This window comes from Oncorhynchus tshawytscha, linkage group LG13, assembly GCF_018296145.1.
Source record: "Oncorhynchus tshawytscha isolate Ot180627B linkage group LG13, Otsh_v2.0, whole genome shotgun sequence".
Classification (NCBI taxonomy): Eukaryota; Metazoa; Chordata; class Actinopteri; order Salmoniformes; family Salmonidae; genus Oncorhynchus; species Oncorhynchus tshawytscha.
This window is the reverse complement of record NC_056441.1, coordinates 45,138,612-45,157,491: the sequence shown is the minus strand read 5'-3', so window position 1 is coordinate 45,157,491 and position 18,880 is coordinate 45,138,612. Positions and strand designations below refer to the sequence as shown.

At 42.2% G+C, this 18,880-nt stretch overlaps 1 protein-coding gene across 1 annotated transcript in view; it reads right to left on the bottom strand.

The window, feature by feature from the left end:
- The window catches only part of LOC112266045 (collagen alpha-5(IV) chain), a 45,949-nt gene extending 32,875 nt beyond the window's left edge, over positions 1 to 13,074 (bottom strand). The window contains exons 1-4 of the mRNA XM_024443537.2: positions 13,065 to 13,074; positions 6,588 to 6,703; positions 6,094 to 6,162; positions 5,638 to 5,673 (exon numbers count right to left, since the gene is read on the bottom strand). Coding sequence (XP_024299305.1) covers positions 5,638 to 5,673; positions 6,094 to 6,162; positions 6,588 to 6,703; positions 13,065 to 13,074 — 231 coding nt within the window. The remainder of the gene's footprint in view (positions 1 to 5,637; positions 5,674 to 6,093; positions 6,163 to 6,587; positions 6,704 to 13,064) is intronic.
- Positions 13,075 to 18,880: the final 5,806 nt, after the last annotated feature.

Genomic DNA, 18,880 nt, shown 5'->3' with positions numbered 1-18,880 from the left:
TAGTTGAAGTGTACCCATGATGAAAATTACAGGCCTCTCTCATCTTTTTAAGTGGGAGAACTTGCACAATTGGTGGCTGACTAAATACTTTTTTGCCCCAATGTATGTGTTGTATTAAGCACATCATGAGGCCACTTGATGATGTGAGGCCAGAGGCAATTGCCTCTTCTGCCTAATGGTAAGTCTTCCACTGGAAGGGAGACAATGAGACAGATAGGATCCTATATATTGTACACACACAAAGTCTCTTTCTCACACACACACACACACACACACACACACACACACACACACACACACACACACACACACACACACACACTTAAACACATCCAGACATAAACACTTGGCATACTTAAAAACTAGATCAACAAAATAATGTACAGTGGAGAGGTTTAACATTTTTATACTAATCACGTAAATAATATGATAATAGCAGAGCCGAATGATAGAAATGAGGCTTGGTGTCAAAAAACAGTGCAAGTAGGGAGGTGTGTGTGTGCGTGTGCATCTGACCGTGTGTGAATTTAATGTTGTTATCGCCCTGGCAGGATCTTGGGCCCTGTGTGACGGCTCCACAGTCCCCTGATAACACATCATCAGACAGAGACCTGCACACACCTGGGGCATGCAGGAGAGAGAGGGAGAGAAGGAGGAGAGGGGAAAGAGAGGAGGAAAGACAGCAGAGATTTAAGCAACATGAGGTGACAGGAAGAAAAAAATAAATCTGTAATGAAAGAAAGAACAGCAAAGTGGAAAAAGGAGACGGGACAGAGAGAGAGAAAGAAAGAGAGAGAGAGAGAGAGAGAGAGAGAGAGAGAGAGAGAGAGAGAGAGAGAGAGAATGAAGGATGCACAGATTAATAGAGACAAAGACAGCTTGAAGACCTAAATAACTCTGTTCTGTCACAAAGATGAACAAAAGTTACCAGTGAAAAGAGTACAAAAGGACCGTGAGTGGTCATGGACACTTAATAACATCATAGTCATAATCAAATAACATATTGTTACGGGCCTTGGTCTATGTTTCCAGGTCAAAATTAGTGCACTATATAGGGAATAGGGTGCCATTTAGGACGTAGGCTTTAACACCGTCACTCAGTAGTCTACAGATAAGAATAATGTGGAGTCACTGTGGACACATTTCCTGACCACCTGTTTTATTAATTCCCTCCTGTCTAAAGAAATCACAATAAGTGAATCAGTGTTTTGCCTAACAGGCTCAGTAATCTGACCACACAAACCTTTACACAAACACACCCACACACGAGCCGGCCAACGCTAGCAGCCATCCATTACCCTCTGTAGTGCCTTGCGGTCGGTGGCTGTGCAGTTGCCATACCAGGCAATGATGCAACCAGTCAGGATGCTCTCAATGGTGCAGCTATAGAACCTTTTGAGGATCTGAGGACCCATGCCAAATCTTTTCAGTCTCCTGAGGGGGACTGTGGCACTCTCAAGAGAGGGACAAGATTAGAAAACCCGGTATTCTCCAAGAATACCAGAGAACAGAAAACACTTTTCAAACCCATGGTGGCGGAACATCAAAGACTGTAGAAAATGCAACGGATTCAAAACAAGGAGATACGCTGCATGTCAGTGTTCACAGATGGGCAAGCCAGCATGCTGGTGACGGCTGGTCTGTCGTTTTCAGACACATCTCCAGATCTCTCCCCACCCCCGCCTCACCTCTGTAAGAGTCAACTTCCTCAACCTCAGTGCTTACTATGTTACCCATCAACCTCTCTCACCCCTTCCTTCACCTCTCCCTCTTCTCTCACCCACTTTCAACCTCTCACCTCTGCAAGCACATACTGGTTCTGGCTAACACTTTTCTCATGTCCTGTTCTTGTCTCTCACATACCTGAACCTGACCCTATTTAATTCTAATCAGGCGGCATCGAAGCATTCACGGTGGCAAGCTTGCATACTTGAACCAGGTCCAAGTCGTGAGCCTCGATGAATAGAAAATATTCACTACAACACCTTGCTTTGTCTCTGTCTCCGCAGGGCATGCCTGATCTGGGATGGCCCTGTCCCCCTCATGGTGGCAGTAGACAGCCCTTTGGTCCACACACAGAGCTTGGGTCTATGTAGTCTCACCGGCGAGCTCTATGCATAGACATATAATCTAGTCATTGAATTTCTATGGCTCTATTCATCTGAGAGAGTGATCGAACCGTCCTATATCTCCCGGTGCTGTCCACTAATGCTTATCTGAGCTAATCAAACAGAACAGCTACTCACTGTCACACTTAAGACTAGCTGTAGTGTGAGCGCATGGTTCCCTGACTCTAGAGTTTCAAAACGGCAATTCTTCTTCTTCTGTTAAATCACTGCCTTCTTCCCTACTGAGAGAGCAGGATGGAAGACAGGCCCACTGGCCTTTTCTAATGTGACAATGTGCTGTTGTTATTGTAGCAACCTTAATCCAACACCTAGTGACCTAGTCAAGAGATTCGGAACAGCTAAGGTTGATAGTTGCTGGACTCGGGTTCGAGTCCCTGTTGGGGCAACCCCCCCGAATTTGTTACATTATGATCAAAGGGTAGAAGCAGGAGTGAGTTTCCCAGAAGCGTTGTAGTGAACTCATAACATTGTTTCTCTTGACAAACCACCCACACAGCAGTGAGAGAGGGATAACTATAAAAAGGATATTTGATTGTAAATCTTCTGCGATGAACACAATTCATCAAATGTTGCTATTCTGCTAGTGGAACTGGTATGGGTCATCCAGAGAAATAGCGATGATCACAATCGCTACAAGGTTTTCGGGAAACTCACCCCAGGTCAGTAAAGCAGTGATCGTCAACAAGGGATTGACTCTGTTCTCAGAGGGTGATTCCCAGCGGGCAAAACTGGTTGAAATGATGGCATCATTTCAGTTTGCCCAGATATGTGGCACATGGAGATGCGTGAAACTTACTCCTCAGCCTTAAGTATCCACGTTTGCACCATTCAATTGCTAGCTTTTGAGAAGTGCGACTGGTAGAGATGCTTGAGGCAGGACGGTCAGGTATGTTTGTGAAGCAGAGGTCCAGGGTTTGAGCCAGGTATGTGCCGAAACGGGAGGAAGTGGTACTCACCAAGCAGTCCTTTACACCCACTGGGTTAGAAGAAAACTTGATAGTCTATTAACTTACAGAGAATGGACATTTGTATTTTATGTTCACAACCCAAGCCCACAAAGACACACACACAAATATACCCTGAGGGTTTGGAAGCAGTGGGTCAGCTGCAGTTCACTGCCACCAGAGCAATTGTAGGGGGTTAAGTGCCTTGCACAAGGAAACAACAACAAGCAAGGATGTCTAGCATGATGCAAGCAACTCTCCAGTTGCCAGGTCACACATCATCAGATTTAAACCAGCAACCCTACTTCTCTAACCGCTATGCTACCTGTGTTAGGCCTCATGCATGCTTAAGGAGTACCCAACTAAGCAGAAACGAGAATGAGCTGAGAAGAGGCCACATACCACAACAGTTTTGTCCCAGAGTTCCTGAGCACCTCTCTTGTGTGTGTGACCGGGATTTAAGCCAATACCACCATAATCCCTGGGGACTAATGTCGGGGGTGAAGGGGTTGGTGGGGGTCCCCATGCAACGGATTGTCTGCAGTGCCGGGAACAGCACCCTCTGACCGCCCATTTTCCCCCCGCTTCACTCCACCATCCCCCACCGATGGGTGACTTCCTGGCGGCTCAGCATGCCTGTGGCTCTCTCTCATTTTGCTCGTGGTGTGAAACCACTCGGAAGACAAACGGGTCGGGATACGAGCTGCCCATCTAAAGCCCCCGGGGAGTGACAATGGTGGAGCTCTGGGGGCTTTGGTCTGAAGAGGGGGCACTCTGAAACAACAGAGTAGCAGCACAAAGGGCTGAATAGGAAGACTAAAACAACAGGGGCTATGGCCTGTGGGATGTGGGACTGACCAAGACCTGAGCTCTCTCTCTGTCTGTATGTCTGTCTGGAACAGAGCTCTGTGTAGGTGCTACCATATCAAGCCATTTGGATGCACCTAAGAGTTTCTGACTAAAGAGGTTCATGCCCACAGTAGTAACATCAATGTATAGCCTGGTCCATGACAAAATAGCAAATATCTGTGCAGAAACTACTGTAAACTTCACAATAATCTGGCAATGATTTCATTTCTGTTATAAGGAGGCAATTATTTAGTAAACTGAGTAATACATAAATAGTTGCCTCCTTATAACACACATTGTTCTTATAACAAGACATTTTTCTGCCAGTGTTGTTCATTGGGTTTGTGCCGCAGCGCATCATGGGGGTTGTATGTGTTGAGACCGAGCACATTGTAGATAAATAGTTGAACTGATTCCTGTCTCCCGTCTGATCATTATTGAATTGTTATAAAGACGTGGTTATGAAACCCGCGAGACATAATAACAGATAACGAGTAAGTCTGAACCTACGTGAACTTTTCTGTTTGGAAAAATGCATTTTTTACAAGTTTAAAAGTGCTTTTTTACGGCATCCTTAGTGGCGCAGTGGTCTAAGGCACTGTATACAGTGCTAGCTGTGCCACTAGAGAGCCTGGTTCAAGTCCAGACTCTGATGCAGCCGGCCACAACCGGGAGACCCATGGGGTGGTGCACAATTGGCCCAGTGTCATCCTGGTTATTGGAGTGTTTGTCCCATTGTGCTCTAGTGAATCCTGGTTGGGCACATGCACACTGACATGGTCACCAGGTCTATGGTGTTTTCTCTGACACATTGGTGTGGCTACCAATTGGATACCATAAAAACATGTTATTTTTCGTGGGACAGTCTAATTGCTAGCAGAGTGTATTGCTGGTAGAGGCAAGTGCCTAGCTAGCTAAGAGAGTTAGCATCGTCATGGATGGCAGAAAGGGATTTGAGACGGTCGTCAGTGAGTAAAGGAAAGGACAAGTTTGAAGAAAAACTTTTGAATTAAAAGCTGCTAAATCAGTGAATTTCAGGATAAAACATCAGTGAGTGAAGTGAATGAAGATCACTTGACTGAAGAAAATATTATTACGGCTGAACAGAACATTGCCATGGTTGAGGACAAGTATGAGTTGAGTAACAAACAGGAGCCAAATGAGAACCAAAAAATGTCTGGAATTGTTAGAAATATTGGACAGTTTGATGAAAGTGTTGAGCAATGGAGTTCATACAGAACGGTTTGAATATTTTGTTCTTGCAAACGGCATTGATCAGGACAAAATGTTGCCAAAAATGTTTTGTGTAATGGGGCCAAATACATTTAATTTTACTACACAGCCTGCTACAGCCAGACAGGACAGGTAATAAGATGTATGGGAATATTGTGGCAGTACTGAAAGGACTATTTACATTTAAAAAAAGAGGCGGATTCCTATGAACGCTTTAAGCACTGGTTATATGTAAACCTGGCTGCTCTTCTTACGTACATTGTTGGCATGACAAGGACAGTTAGTGAAGATGGCTAAATCTCATACAGATCTGGTGACCAGGCAATAGTAATGCAGTAGTAACTATGTCGACACATTGAATGTGTCACAGCAGCAGAGGCAGGCACATGCTGGTAAGGGGGTCATTTTGAAGTAGTGTATGTTGTGATTTGACAGGCTGTAGGGAACCCATCCAACAACCGTCCAACAACCATCTTACTCACAGGCAGTCCAGTAACCCCAGCACGGCCGACATCAACCTGTCAGAGATGAACAAGAGAAGAGGAAAGAAAAAGAGAAGAAGTCTTAACAACAGAACATACATGGCAATGTGAGGAGGCATTGGAGTGGGTGAGGATGGGCAAACGGGTGTACAAAGCTAAGAGGGTATATGAGTGAGAGTCAGGTACACAGACAATGACTGTAGGATGATTGATTGTGTAGAAGCATAGGGCATATTGGTTTTGTTTTGTATGCAGACATGGGTTGGGCACCTAAAAGGTTTATGACAATCAATCCATCCATCCATCCATCATCAATCAATAAATCTATCAATAATCAAATAAGATTAATATTTTGCGTAAGAGATGCAAGCATGTACAGGTGGGAAAGCATGTACAGGTGGACACACAAATGAAAGAGACTTTATGGAGGGGTGATGGTTGTGAAAGCCCACTTACAGGTATACCAGGGTACTGGATGAACTGAACGGTGGGGTCCCCTGGCACTCCTTTGATCCCTGAGAAACCCTGCAGTCATCAATAGAAATGTCAACAACACAATACAGTATATTTGTTCCTTCCACACTATCTGCATCTGGGTCTTCCATAAATGTGATACTATTCATTATAATCCACACAATAATTCACATTTCCTGTTGCTGCAGGATTATTTTCTGTAAATGTGTTGGCTCTTCAATATTAGCCTGGTCCCAGATCTGTTTGTGCTGCATAGCCAATTCATGTTGGGACATTGGCAAAAAATAGGAATTGGCAAGACAACACAAACTGATCTGGTACCAGGCTACTTCGATATGCCACCTCGCTCAGATTATTTAGCCATCTAGCTACCCTAATCCTTCATGTTCTGGGATCTCAAGGAATGCAGAGTGATATAGCCCCTCTCTGTGTCCCCTACACCAGCCACATGCCGTACAGTTCTGTACTGTACTCACCGCTCCCACATCAGGCCCATCCAGAACATGGATTCCAGGGAAACCAGAGTCCCCTCTGGTCCCGTTACAGCCATCTAGACCGGTATACCAGGAATACCCCTTGGCCCTGGGTGACCCTGGAACACACACACACACACACATACGCACACACACACACATTAGGCTATTTATGCACCATTGGTCATTCCCACTATCCAGTCCCTTTTCTTTCCCCAGGAAATATAACTTCTTATACCATGGCGTTGTTGAATAATAGTTTCTGATTGGCTTGAAGGGCATTCTAGAGCGTGCATTGGTGCATTGGTGCATCCCTATAACGTAGGGTGACCAGACGTCCCCGTTTTCCAGGGACAGTCCCCGTTTTTGGTGGCCTGTCCCCGGCTGGTGCTGTCCCCGGAAATGTCCCCGTTTTTACCTGTGCGTTAAAAACATACCGCAAAGTGAAATATTTTACCTGGCAAGAAACACTGTACAGCAGAGCCTACCGGTTGACGTCTCAATCGCGTTGTGCTTGTTTAGTCCAGCAGAGGGGGCTGCTCACTATAGCAGCTTCATTCACTCTTCTTCTTCTACTAACTACTTGCTCACGATAGTTTTAGAGAAAACTTCTGTGGAAAACTTGGTCAGAAGCTAGCAAGTGTCAGGTGAATCCACAACATCACCACAAACGTCTTTTCAAGCCAGGTAAGTTACAATCGTTTGAGATACTAGCTAGTGATGTTATAATGTCACAATTTATTATATAGATAGATGATCTGCTCTATAAGGTTTTAAATAGGTTATGCTAGCTAACATTAGCTGTGTAGACTAAGTTAGCAGGCTAAGTTAGCTAGCTACTGTTATAGCTAGGTTAAAAAACATTCACATATAAACATGCAGTGGACGGGCTATTTTGAAAATATGATTGTATTAAATGAATGCACAATTAATTCTGAAAATATATTTGTAGATTACAATTTTAATGGTTTGGCATTAAAATAAGTAGTGTGAAAATATAGTTAGAAATGTTCATGGATAACATTAGCAGTGGAGAGGAAGGAGAGGAGGAAGACTGGATAGGAAGAAGAGTGAAGGAGACAGAGGAGGAAAGGTAAAGATATGATTACAGAGCCTGCCAATTTATTATTACAAACAATGTTTTTGAGATAAAATACAGAAATGAGGCAAGCAATGGGAATCTTTTAACCAAAGTATTTTATCTAATATTATACTATTTATTAATACAGATTGGAGAGGAAGGAGAAGGAAACATTAAGGGAGTAAAAAGAGTGAAGCAAGGAGGGCGTAGAAGAGTGAGGTGGAAAGGTGAAGAGAAGGAAAGGAAGACGAGTGAAGAAAAGAGGAGGAGAAAGATTGGAGGAGAAGAAAAAGTTGAGAGTAAGAAAAGTTATACAAGGAGAGTGAAGAAGAGCAGAAAGAGGAGAGACAATGACTCTTTCCAAGAAACGGAAATGCACTTTATGAAAAACATGATGAGAGAATTTCCATTTATACGCTCAGGTCAAGACGATAAAATGGCACCCTTTGTAATTCCTCTCTTTCAATTGGCAGCCGGAGAAGAACGGCAGTGGTAGAACATCAGCAGACGAAAAAGCATAAAGCCTCTCTGATTGCCCGTGTTGGTATGCCCACTGTCACCACATTCTTCAAGAAGGTAGAGCCTTCCCAAGAAGAATATGGTTTAGCTGTGCAGGAGGGTGTCTTTGCATACCACACTATGTGACACAATCATAGTTACAGATCTATGGACTGCACAGCACAACTGACATGGAAGCTTTATGAGCCAAAGTTTACATGTGCTAGGACAAAATATGACGCCATAGTGAGTAACGTGTTAGCAACATGGGCAACTACTTTGGTAACACAGGACCTAGACCAGGTTGAATTTGTGTCCTTGTCCATTGATGTGTCCAATCATGAACATGTAAAGCTGCTGCCAATAGTAGTCAGATATGTAAGATATATGAATGCAGCACATCTGTGGAAACAAAACTACTTGATTTTGTTGAATTGAATGGAGAAAAAGCAGAGAAAATTGCAGCTGAGGTCCTAGTGGTCATCCAAAAATGTAACCTGGAAAACATTCTCTGCTGACAACAAATACCTTTGGAGGACTGAATAGGCTGGGGAGGGTCAATGTCCCATACCAAAGTTAAAAATGCTCTGCAGCGTGAGGTGATTGGCTTAGGTTGTCCTGCCCACATCATTCGTAACACGGCCAGAACAGCTTTGGATATGATGTTTAGTACCTGCTCACAAAGATATTTGGAATAAGTTCATATTTTCACCGTCAGAGTAGAAAGACTGAAAGGCTTTTGTGAGTTTGTTGGCCAGGAGTACCATAACATTTTAGGACACAGCAATGTTCACTGGATGTCCATGCTCCCTGCTCTAGAAAGAGTGCTGAAAATGTGCCATTGAAATCCTTTTTTATTTCTGAAGACAAATGCCCTGTTGTCCTGTGAACAATGTTTGAAGATCCACTGACTGAACTTTGGCTGGCCTTTGTCCATGGAAACTTGACCGTATTCAGTGACACGATCAAGATGCTTGGAGGCCAGGGCCACTGTGCTGTGGAGTCCGCTGCAATTCTGAGAATTGTTGAGGCAAAATTGACTGCAAAATTGACTGATGACAAGTTTTGGTCAGAGGACTTCTGAGAGAGCTAGAGGACAATGGAGCCATGTCTAAAGAGAGCTTTCTCAAAACATCCCAATCGTTCTTCACTATGGCTGTGAACTACTTGCAAGCATGGGAAAAGCACACAGATAATCTAAAAGATTTACATTGTCTCCTTTTAAAAAGGCAACCTCTGCGTGAAGGCTCCAGGCACACTGCAGGAAAAATGCCCCAATGTGACCATCAATGAGGATGCATTGTGTGATGAGGTTACTGGCCTGCAAGAGTTACTAAAGGGGGTTTCGCTTGAAGAATGGAAAACATCTGAGACACCGCTTAGTCAGAGATGGAGCACGGTGGTTACCCACTTCTAAGAGAACGACATCCCACACACTAACCTGGCTAGATTAGCGTCTGTTGTCATGTGCTTACCTAGAAGTAATGCATCATTCGAGAGAGTGTTCTCCCAAATGAATGCTCTATGGACAGCAGCAAGAAATAGGTTCACTGTTCCTACCATCAAGGCCACGCTTATTGTGAAGACAAACTTAAACCTCCCCTGCCAGGAGTTCATGGAGAAGCTGGCCGAAGACAGAGCAATCCTGAAGAAAATACATTCTTCTGAGAAATATACAGATTAGGTTGGTATAAGTATATTATGTAGTTACCAATCTCATCAGCATCTTATTTCTTTATTATGTTAAGTATTTCACATATACTATTGTCTGTTTTTTCAATTTTGCTCAGGTTCTCTTCTGCTCTTATTATACCCAGACTACCAGGACCACTGAATGGCTGTTCAAATTGGACAGTTCTGTCTTGTCTGTAGTGTTTCTGTAATATAGTTGTTTTCTCTGTCTATCACAGTGTGCCTGTTAGACTAAATAGATGAAACCGGAATTGTCCCCCTTTTTTATTTCATAGATAATAACATTGGATATTTTAATCATATATTGACCACTGAACTGGAAATGTCCCCGGTTTTCATTTCAGAAATCTGGTCACCTTACTATAACGCACGGTATATTTGCACGGTAGAATTCAATGGCTAGTTCTTACATGTTCTATGATTGAACAGCTTTTAAAAGCAAAAGTCGAATTGAAAAGGTCATTGGCACTGTTGAATTTGATTTTCATAATAACAAGTTTGGACTGATGGTTTGGTTAGCTAAACTAGCAAGTCTGTGTGCTTGGTTACCAAGGCGACTGTTGCTGTCTAGTAAACTTGCTAGCTACTTCAGTGGATGTTAAACACATTTCTACCTGCAAATGAACACATTTCTAGCTGTACATTTGTTAAATTATAGCCATGGTATAAAATATATAATCAACTCGGGGCTCTATGCGTTCTCTGGAAAATAATGCAACTCTGTGGCACGATAGTTTCACTTTGCTAGCGTGTCGTGGAACACACATTCTACATCAATCATTATTTTCTAGAGAACGCATAGCCCCTCGTTGACTATCCCTTACTTATTTAGTGTAAAATGTGGATTCCAAAAGGCTTTAAATATAAGATTAGGTGTCATTTACCATAAAAACACAAAGATATGGATCAATATGCATTTGGTTTTCAGTGCATGTTGGCATTTTTGCCATGTCCCCTGGTGCTATTCGTCAACTACTACAATACATATAAACTATACAACAATAAAATATTTCCTCATTATTTTAAATATCTCTCATCAATATTTTATTTCTCATGATTATTGTATTTATTATTATTGCATTTATGATGTTCTGTGTGTCCCTGATATCACTTTCCACCCTGTTAGTTTGTAGTAATTCTCCTTTAAGAAAACAACCCCTTGACATCATGTTCAGGTAGTGTCATCACTTTGTTGGTGGGAAAACGGTCATGATGGGATACTAATGTCAAAGTGAAGTCAAAACTTGCATATTTGAGTCCCATCTGGGATCATTTTAGCATTTCATGACGTTAGTCTGTTTGTCTCACTCCTAAATCCCCACCCTGTTAGGAGAAATTACAGAGAACATTTAGGAAATGTCAAAATGTTAAGGATACTTTTGATATATAAATTAAATCCTCTTTCAATGTTTACCATATTTACCATTGTGCTAGCTCAATCGCAATCACCCACAGAGCTATGGCTAATTTAGGCTCCAAATGTTCACCCTGTTAGGTTTCACACTGTTAGAATTATGCAACTAACATAATAACATTTTTCTGAAAGTCAAACCTGTCCTTTTTCTGATATACTAAAGAAATTAAACATAAACAGCACCAGTCAAAAGTAGTTTGGACACACCTACTCATTCCAGGGTTTTTCTTTATTTTTAATATTTTCTACATTGTAGAATAATAGTGAAATAACACATATTGAATCATGTAGTAACCAAAAAAGTGTTAAACAAATGAAAATAGATTTTAGATTCTTCAAAGTAGCCAACCTTTGCCTTGATGACAGCTTTGCACACTCTTGGCATTAACAGGCACACCTGGTAATTATTCTACAATGTTGAAAATAGTAAAAAAAATAAAGAAAAAACCCTTGAATGAGTAGGTGTGTCCAAACTTTTTACTGGTACTTTACTTTAGTGCCTTATTGCAAACAGGATGCATGTTTTGGAATATTTACATTCAATACAGGCTGCTTTATTTTCACTATGTCATTTAGGTTAGTATTGTTGAGTAACTGCAATGTTGTTGATCCATCCTCAGTTCTCCTATCACAGCTATTAAACTCTGTAACTGTTTTGAAGTCACCATTGGACTCATTATGAAATCATTGAGCAGTTTCCATCCGCTCCAGCAACTGAGTTAGGAAGGGTCCCTGTATCTTTGTAGTGACTGGGTGTATTAATACACCATCCAAAGTGTAATTATTTTACAATCTACCAATAAGTGCCCTTCATTGCAAGGCATTGGAAACCTCCCTGGTTGTTGTGGTTGAATCTGTGTTTAAAAGGCACTGTTCAACCGAGGGAACCTTACGTATGTGTGGGAGTCATTCAAAAATCATTTTAAACACTATTATTGCACACAGAGTGAGTCCATGCAAACTATTATGTGACTTGTTAAGCAATCTCCTGAAATGATTTAGGCTTGCCATAACAAAGGAGTTAAATACTTATTGACTCAAGACATTTCATTTTGAAATCATTTGTAAAACATTCTAAAAACACAAGTCCACTTTGACGTTATGTATAGGCCAGTGACACACAATCTCAATTTAATCCATTTTAAATTCAGCTTGTTGCACAACAAAATGTGGAAAAGTCAAGGAGTGTGAAAACTTTCTGAAGGCACTGTATAAGTTATTTGTTATAAAAGATGGTCGCTCTAGCTCTATCGATCTTTGAGTAGTTACATTTTTAAAAAACTGTTACTTTTGTCCCGGTTCTCCCCTACCCCTGACCTAAAGCCTGTGACTTGTCTTAATCATCAATGTGATTTTGTTCCACTGAATCTCTGTCTGTATGTTTGGTCAATTCTGTAAGTGATAAGTCATAAATAAGTGTAGGTGTTACTGCTCATATATTACTGATCAGAAACATTTAGCATGCAATAATGTCGTCTAAATGAAGTGTAGGCCTATTATTTTGCTCGATCGTGTATACACAACTCCAAAAGCTCGCGAAGGATGTGAAATATCAACACGAGACTCACATGCTTTTGAAAATACAGATTGCTATTATTTTCCATCAGTATCATGATGAATATAATCTCAAATGTAAGACCCTACATCTGCTCTCTAACAAAGCAGAGTGAGAGTATAAAATGAAATCATTTTATTAATCTTATGTTTTTTAAGGACCTGCCTAAAACAAAATAATAATGCATTTCTTTGTGATGGAGTATATTCAACGGATTTATTAAAATAGACTTCCACCCACATTGGCCCATGTCTACTCCCACTCATAAAATTGCCAGCGGGCATGTGCAAAGGAGACATAAAAGGCTTATCCCGGCAAGCATCTGGTAAATATCGGACTGCTTGAATTGAGCTCTAAAAAACACTGCAACATACCGTGAAGTCTGTCTGTTAAAGGGTATTTGCTGAGATCTGAAGACTTGTATTAGCTCCACAAACCAATTCCCAGACTTTAGTTCCGCAGGCTAACTGTGACGCCCTGACCTTAGAGATCCCTATTATTCTTTATGTTTTGGTTAGGTCAGGGTGTGACTCAGGTGGGAAAGTCTATGTTTTCTATTTCTTTGTTTTTGGCTGAGTGTGGTTCCCAATCAGAGGCAGCTGTCTATCGTTGTCTCTGATTGGGGATCATATATAAGTTGTCATTTTCCTTTTGGGTTTTGTGGGATCTTGTTTTCTGTTTCGTGTCTGTACCTGACAGAACTGTGCGCTTTCGTTTTCACTTTGGTTATTTTGTGTGAGTGTTCTTTGAAAAAATTAGAATCATGAACACTTTCCACGCTGCGCCTTGGTCCACTCTTCCTTCTACCAACGAGAGCCATTACAGAAGATCCCACCAAAGACGGACCAAGCAGCGAGGCCAGGATGAATGGACATGGTAGGAAATCCTGAATGGAGAAGGACCCTGGACGCGGGTTGGAGAGTATCACCGTTCAAGGGAGCAGACGGAGGCAGCAAGAGAGGAATGGCGACGATACAAGGAATTAGAACAACAAAGGAAGCCCGAGAGGCAGCTCCCCAATTTTTTTTGGGGGGGGTGGCTCACGGGGAGATTGGCGGAGTCAGGGTTTAGACCTGAGCCAACTCCCTGTGCTTACCGTGGGGAGCATGTGACCGCTCAGGCACCGTGTTATGCGCACTGGAGACACAGACACCTTAGAGATCTCTATTATTCTCTGTTTGGTTAGGTCAGGGTGTGACTCGGGTGGGAAAGTCTATGTCTTCTATTTCTTTGTTTTTGGCCGAGTGTGGTTCCCAATCAGAGGAAGCTGTCTATCGTTGTCTCTGATTGGGAATCATACAGTGGGGAGAACAAGTATTTGATACACTGCCGATTTTGCAGATTTTCCTACTTACAAAGCATGTAAAGGTCTGTAATTTTTATCATAGGTACACTTCAACTGTGAGAGACGGAATCTAAAACAAAAATCCAGAAAAATCACATTGTATGATTTTTAAGTAATTCATTTTCATTTTATTGCATGACATAAGTATTTGATACTTCAGAAAAAGCAGAACTTAATATTTGGTACAGAAATCTTTGTTTGCAATTACAGAGATCATACATTTCCTGTAGTTCTTGACCAGGTTTGCACACACTGCAGCAGGGATTTTGGCCCTCTCCTCCATACAGACCTTCTCCAGATCCTTCAGGTTTCAGGGCTGTCGCTGGGCAATACGGAATTTCTGCTCCCTCCAAAGATGTTCTATTGGGTTCAGGTCTGGAGACTGGCTAGGCCACTACAGGACCTTGAGATGCTTCTTACGGAGCCACTCCTTAGTTGCCCTGGCTGTGTGTTTCGGGTCGTTGTCATGCTGGAAGACCCAGCCACGACCCATCTTCAATGCTCTTGCTGAGGGAAGGAGGTTGTTGGCCAAGATCTCACGATACATGGCCCCATCCATCCTCCCCACAATACGGTGCAGTCGTCCTGTCCCCTTTGCAGAAAAGCATCCCCAAAGAATGATGTTTCCACCTCCATGCTTCACGGTTGGGATGGTGTTCTTGGGGTTGTGCTCATCCTCCTTCTTCCTTGAAACACGGCGAGTGGAGTTTAGACCAAAAAGCTCTATTTTGTCTCTTCCTTCTACCAACGAGAGCCGTTACACTAACACACTCTTGTAGTGCACAGGAACCATATGGCTCACGACAGACTTTTCTTATAAAACAATTATTGTACTACAATTAGAATGTATTTATTTTTATGCATTTATTGGTCACTAGACTGTGACATCAGACTGTGTGACTCCACACACCTGGAAAATATAATATTATCTCTCTCCCCCTCTCTCTGTTCATCTTACCTTTTCGCCCAGAGGCAGATAGTTACTTTCAATAACTTTCTGCAGAATACTATTTCCTCTTTCACATTCCAATAGTTTTTCTATATTTCCTGCATTTCTGCTACTGAAGGCAGTCTTAAACAAGGGTCATGTTTTGATTCTTCAAAAGTGTTCTTCTGTTGTGATAAGTCTATGCCTTAGGCCATCTGTTTAGTAAATGCCACAATACAAAATTAGTCCAAAAGATAAGCACCACATAGATTTGCTGTGCTTAGGTTTCCCATTAAAATGGGGTTTAAACATACAGCTGGATCTATACAAATGTGTTCTCTATTATAAACCATGTATATACAGTTTAAAACACCTTGATACTCCCCATCCCAGAGTATCATCGACTGACACTAATTAGCATAACTCAACGGACATAAATATTACTAGAAAATATTCCTATTCATGAAAATCACAAGTGAAATATATTCAGACACAGCTTAGCCTTTTGTTAATCCCCCTGTCATCTCAGATTTTCAAAATATGCTTTACAGCCAAAGCAAGACAAGCATTTGTGTAAGTTTATCGATAGCCTAGCATAGCATTATGTCCAGCTAGCAGCAGGTAACTTGGTCACGAAAATCAGAAAAGCAATCAAATTAAATCGTTTACCTTTGATGAGCTTCGGATGTTTTCACTCACGAGACTCCCAGTTAGATAGCCAATGTTCCTTTTTTCCAAAAAGATTATTTTTGGAGGCGAAATAGCTCCGTTTGTTCTTCACGTTTGGCTGAGAAATCGACCGGAAATTGCGGTCACGACAACGCCGAAAAATATTCCAAATTAGCTCCATAATATCGACAGAAACATGGCAAACGTTGTTTATAATCAATCCTCAAGGTGTTTTTCAAATATCTATTCGATAATATATCCACCGGGACAATTGGTTTTTCTGTAGGACCGATTGGAAAAATGGCTACCTCTGTATTTTACGCGAGAATCACTCTTGAGAACCATCAGGTGACCACTTACACAATGTAGCCACTTACGGGTATTCTTCAACATAAAGGCGTAAAACTACGTCACAATGCTGTAGACACCTTGAGGCATGGGTGTCAAACTCTGGCCCGTGGCGCGGGGTAATTATATTTGGCCCGCGAGACAATACCAAATTACTACTAGAGCTGGCCCGCCGGTATTATACAGCGCATTCACCACTAATACTACGAATCCCATAATGCTCTGCTGTTTTCGCGCGCCAATCAGGACAGGACCCAGAAACGCTCTCTCCTCTGTGACATTAGTCATAGCAACATAGACGCTACAACTGTCAGCGAGCTAACCCTTCCCAAAAATGGGGAAAAGAAAGGCAGAAAACAGGAGCTTTCTGGACAAGTGGGAGGCAGAATATCTGTTTACGTATGTAAAAGACAAACCTGTTTGTCTTGTTTGTGGAGTCAACGTGGCTGTAAGTAAGGAGTACAACATTAGACGACACTATGAAACGAAACACCATGACAAATACAAGGACCTGGACATGACTCAAAGGAGCCAGAAAGTAGAGGAGATGAAAAGAAGTTTGGTTTCACAACAGAATATGTTTAAAAAGCCACATCACAAAGCGAGGCTGCTGTAAAGGCTAGTTATATAGTGGCAGCAGAGATCGCAAAATCAGCCCGGCCCTTTAATGAGGGAGAGTTCATGAAAAAGTGCATGATGAAGGTTTGTGACCTCGTATGCCCAGAGAAAAAACAAGCATTTTCAAACGTGAGCCTGAGCAGGAACACAGTAGCTGATCGCACATGTGATCTTGCCACCAATCTGTATGACCAGCTGATGGAAAAGGGAAAAGATTTTGTTGCGTTCTCCCTCGCTGTGGATGAGAGCTGCGACGCATCTGATACTGCTCAGCTGTCAGTCTTCATCCGTGGAGTGGACTCAAATCTGTGTGTTACGGAGGAGCTATTAGGATTCAAATCAATGCATGGCACAACCACAGGAAATGAAATCTTTGAGGAGGTTTCCAAATGTGTAACTGAAATAAAGCTGCCGTGGGATAAACTCGTTGGATCAACGACAGATGGTGCGCCAGCGATGTGCGGTAAAAAGAGTGGACTGGTGGGCATGGTTCGGGAGAAGATGCGGGAAGAGAACTGTGCAGGTGAGCTAACTGTTTACCACTGCATCATACATCAGGAAGCACTGTGTGCCAAAGCCCTAAAGATGGAACATGTTATGACCACAGTAACACAGGTAGTTAACTTTATAAGAGCCAAAGGTCTAAATCACCGCCAGTTTAAATCTTTTCTGGAGGAGTGTGGATCGGAATACGCAGACGTGCCGTATCACACAGAGGTGAGATGGCTAAGCAGAGGAAAAGTACTGAACAGATGTTTCGAGCTGCGTGAGGAAATATGTCAATTCCTGGAAACCAAAGGGAAGGATACAGCAGAGCTCCGGGAGCAAAAGTTCCTGTGTGAGCTGGCCTTTCTCTGTGACATCTCGAGCCATCTCGATGCGCTGAACCTGCAGCTTCAGGGGCGGGGGCGCATCATCACAGACATGTACGCTGCAGTGAGGGCCTTCAAAACTAAACTGTGCCTGTGGGAGAATCAGATGCTGCAAGGAAACCCTTGGCATTTTCCCTGCTGCCAATCCATAAAAGCGCAGATCTCTACCGCCGTGTTCCCATGCGCACAGTTTGCTGAAAAACTCAGTGTTCTCGCCGCTGAGTTTAGCCGGCGATTTGCCGACTTTGATGCCCAGAAATGCAAGTTTGAACTGCTTAGTAATCCCTTCGCAGTTGATGTGGAAAATGCACCAACCAACATCCAAATGGAGCTGATTGAACTCCAGTGCAACGACACGCTGAAGTCAAAGTATGATGCTGTGGGCGCCGCACAGTTTCCACGGTTCATCCCTGACACAATGCCTCAGCTCCGCACCCAAGCTGCTCAGATGCTCTCCATGTTCGGCAGCACTTATCTATGCGAGCAACTTTTCTCCTCGATGAAGATGACCAAAACAACTCACAGGAGACGTCTGACTGATGAACATCTTCGCTCGATACTGAGGATTTCTTCAGCTCAGAGCTTGAGCCCAGACATTGATGAACTAGCATCCAAGAAGAGATGCCAGGTATCTGGCTTGGGCACATCAGATTAGACCAGTGTGCAATAATTAACGTTTTCTTTATGCACTTTTTCTTGCTACAAGGCATGGGCTTGAATGGTTGATTGATTTATTATCATTTTATTTGTAAAATTATTAGCCAGTGGAAAAAGTTTATTTTGGTATTTAAATCAGAAGGCTGCAAATAGAAAAGAGGCATACAATTTTTATTTCAATTTTATTTATTAAATAAATGAATGCCATTGATGTGTTTTTTCATTTGAAATTCGATTTTGCATGTCTCCACTATTAAATTATATATTGTATGGTAATAAGCGATGCTTGTTCCATATTCAATGTTAAAGCAAAACTTGTTTGGGTCCATATTAAAAGGTTAATTTGTTCAATGTTGGCCCGTGACTTTGTTCAGGTTTTACATTTTGGCCCACTGGGTATTTGAGTTTGACACCCCTGCCTTGAGGAATACGTAGAAAAAGTAATCTGGTTGATAGCCCATTCACTGCTCAATAGGGACGCATTGGAACGCAGAGCTTTCAAAACTTCTGGATTGGATTTTTCTCAGGCTTTCGCCTGCAATATCAGTTCTGTTATACTCACAGACAATATTTTTACAGTTTTGGAAACTTTAGAGTGTTTTCTATCCTAACCTGTCAA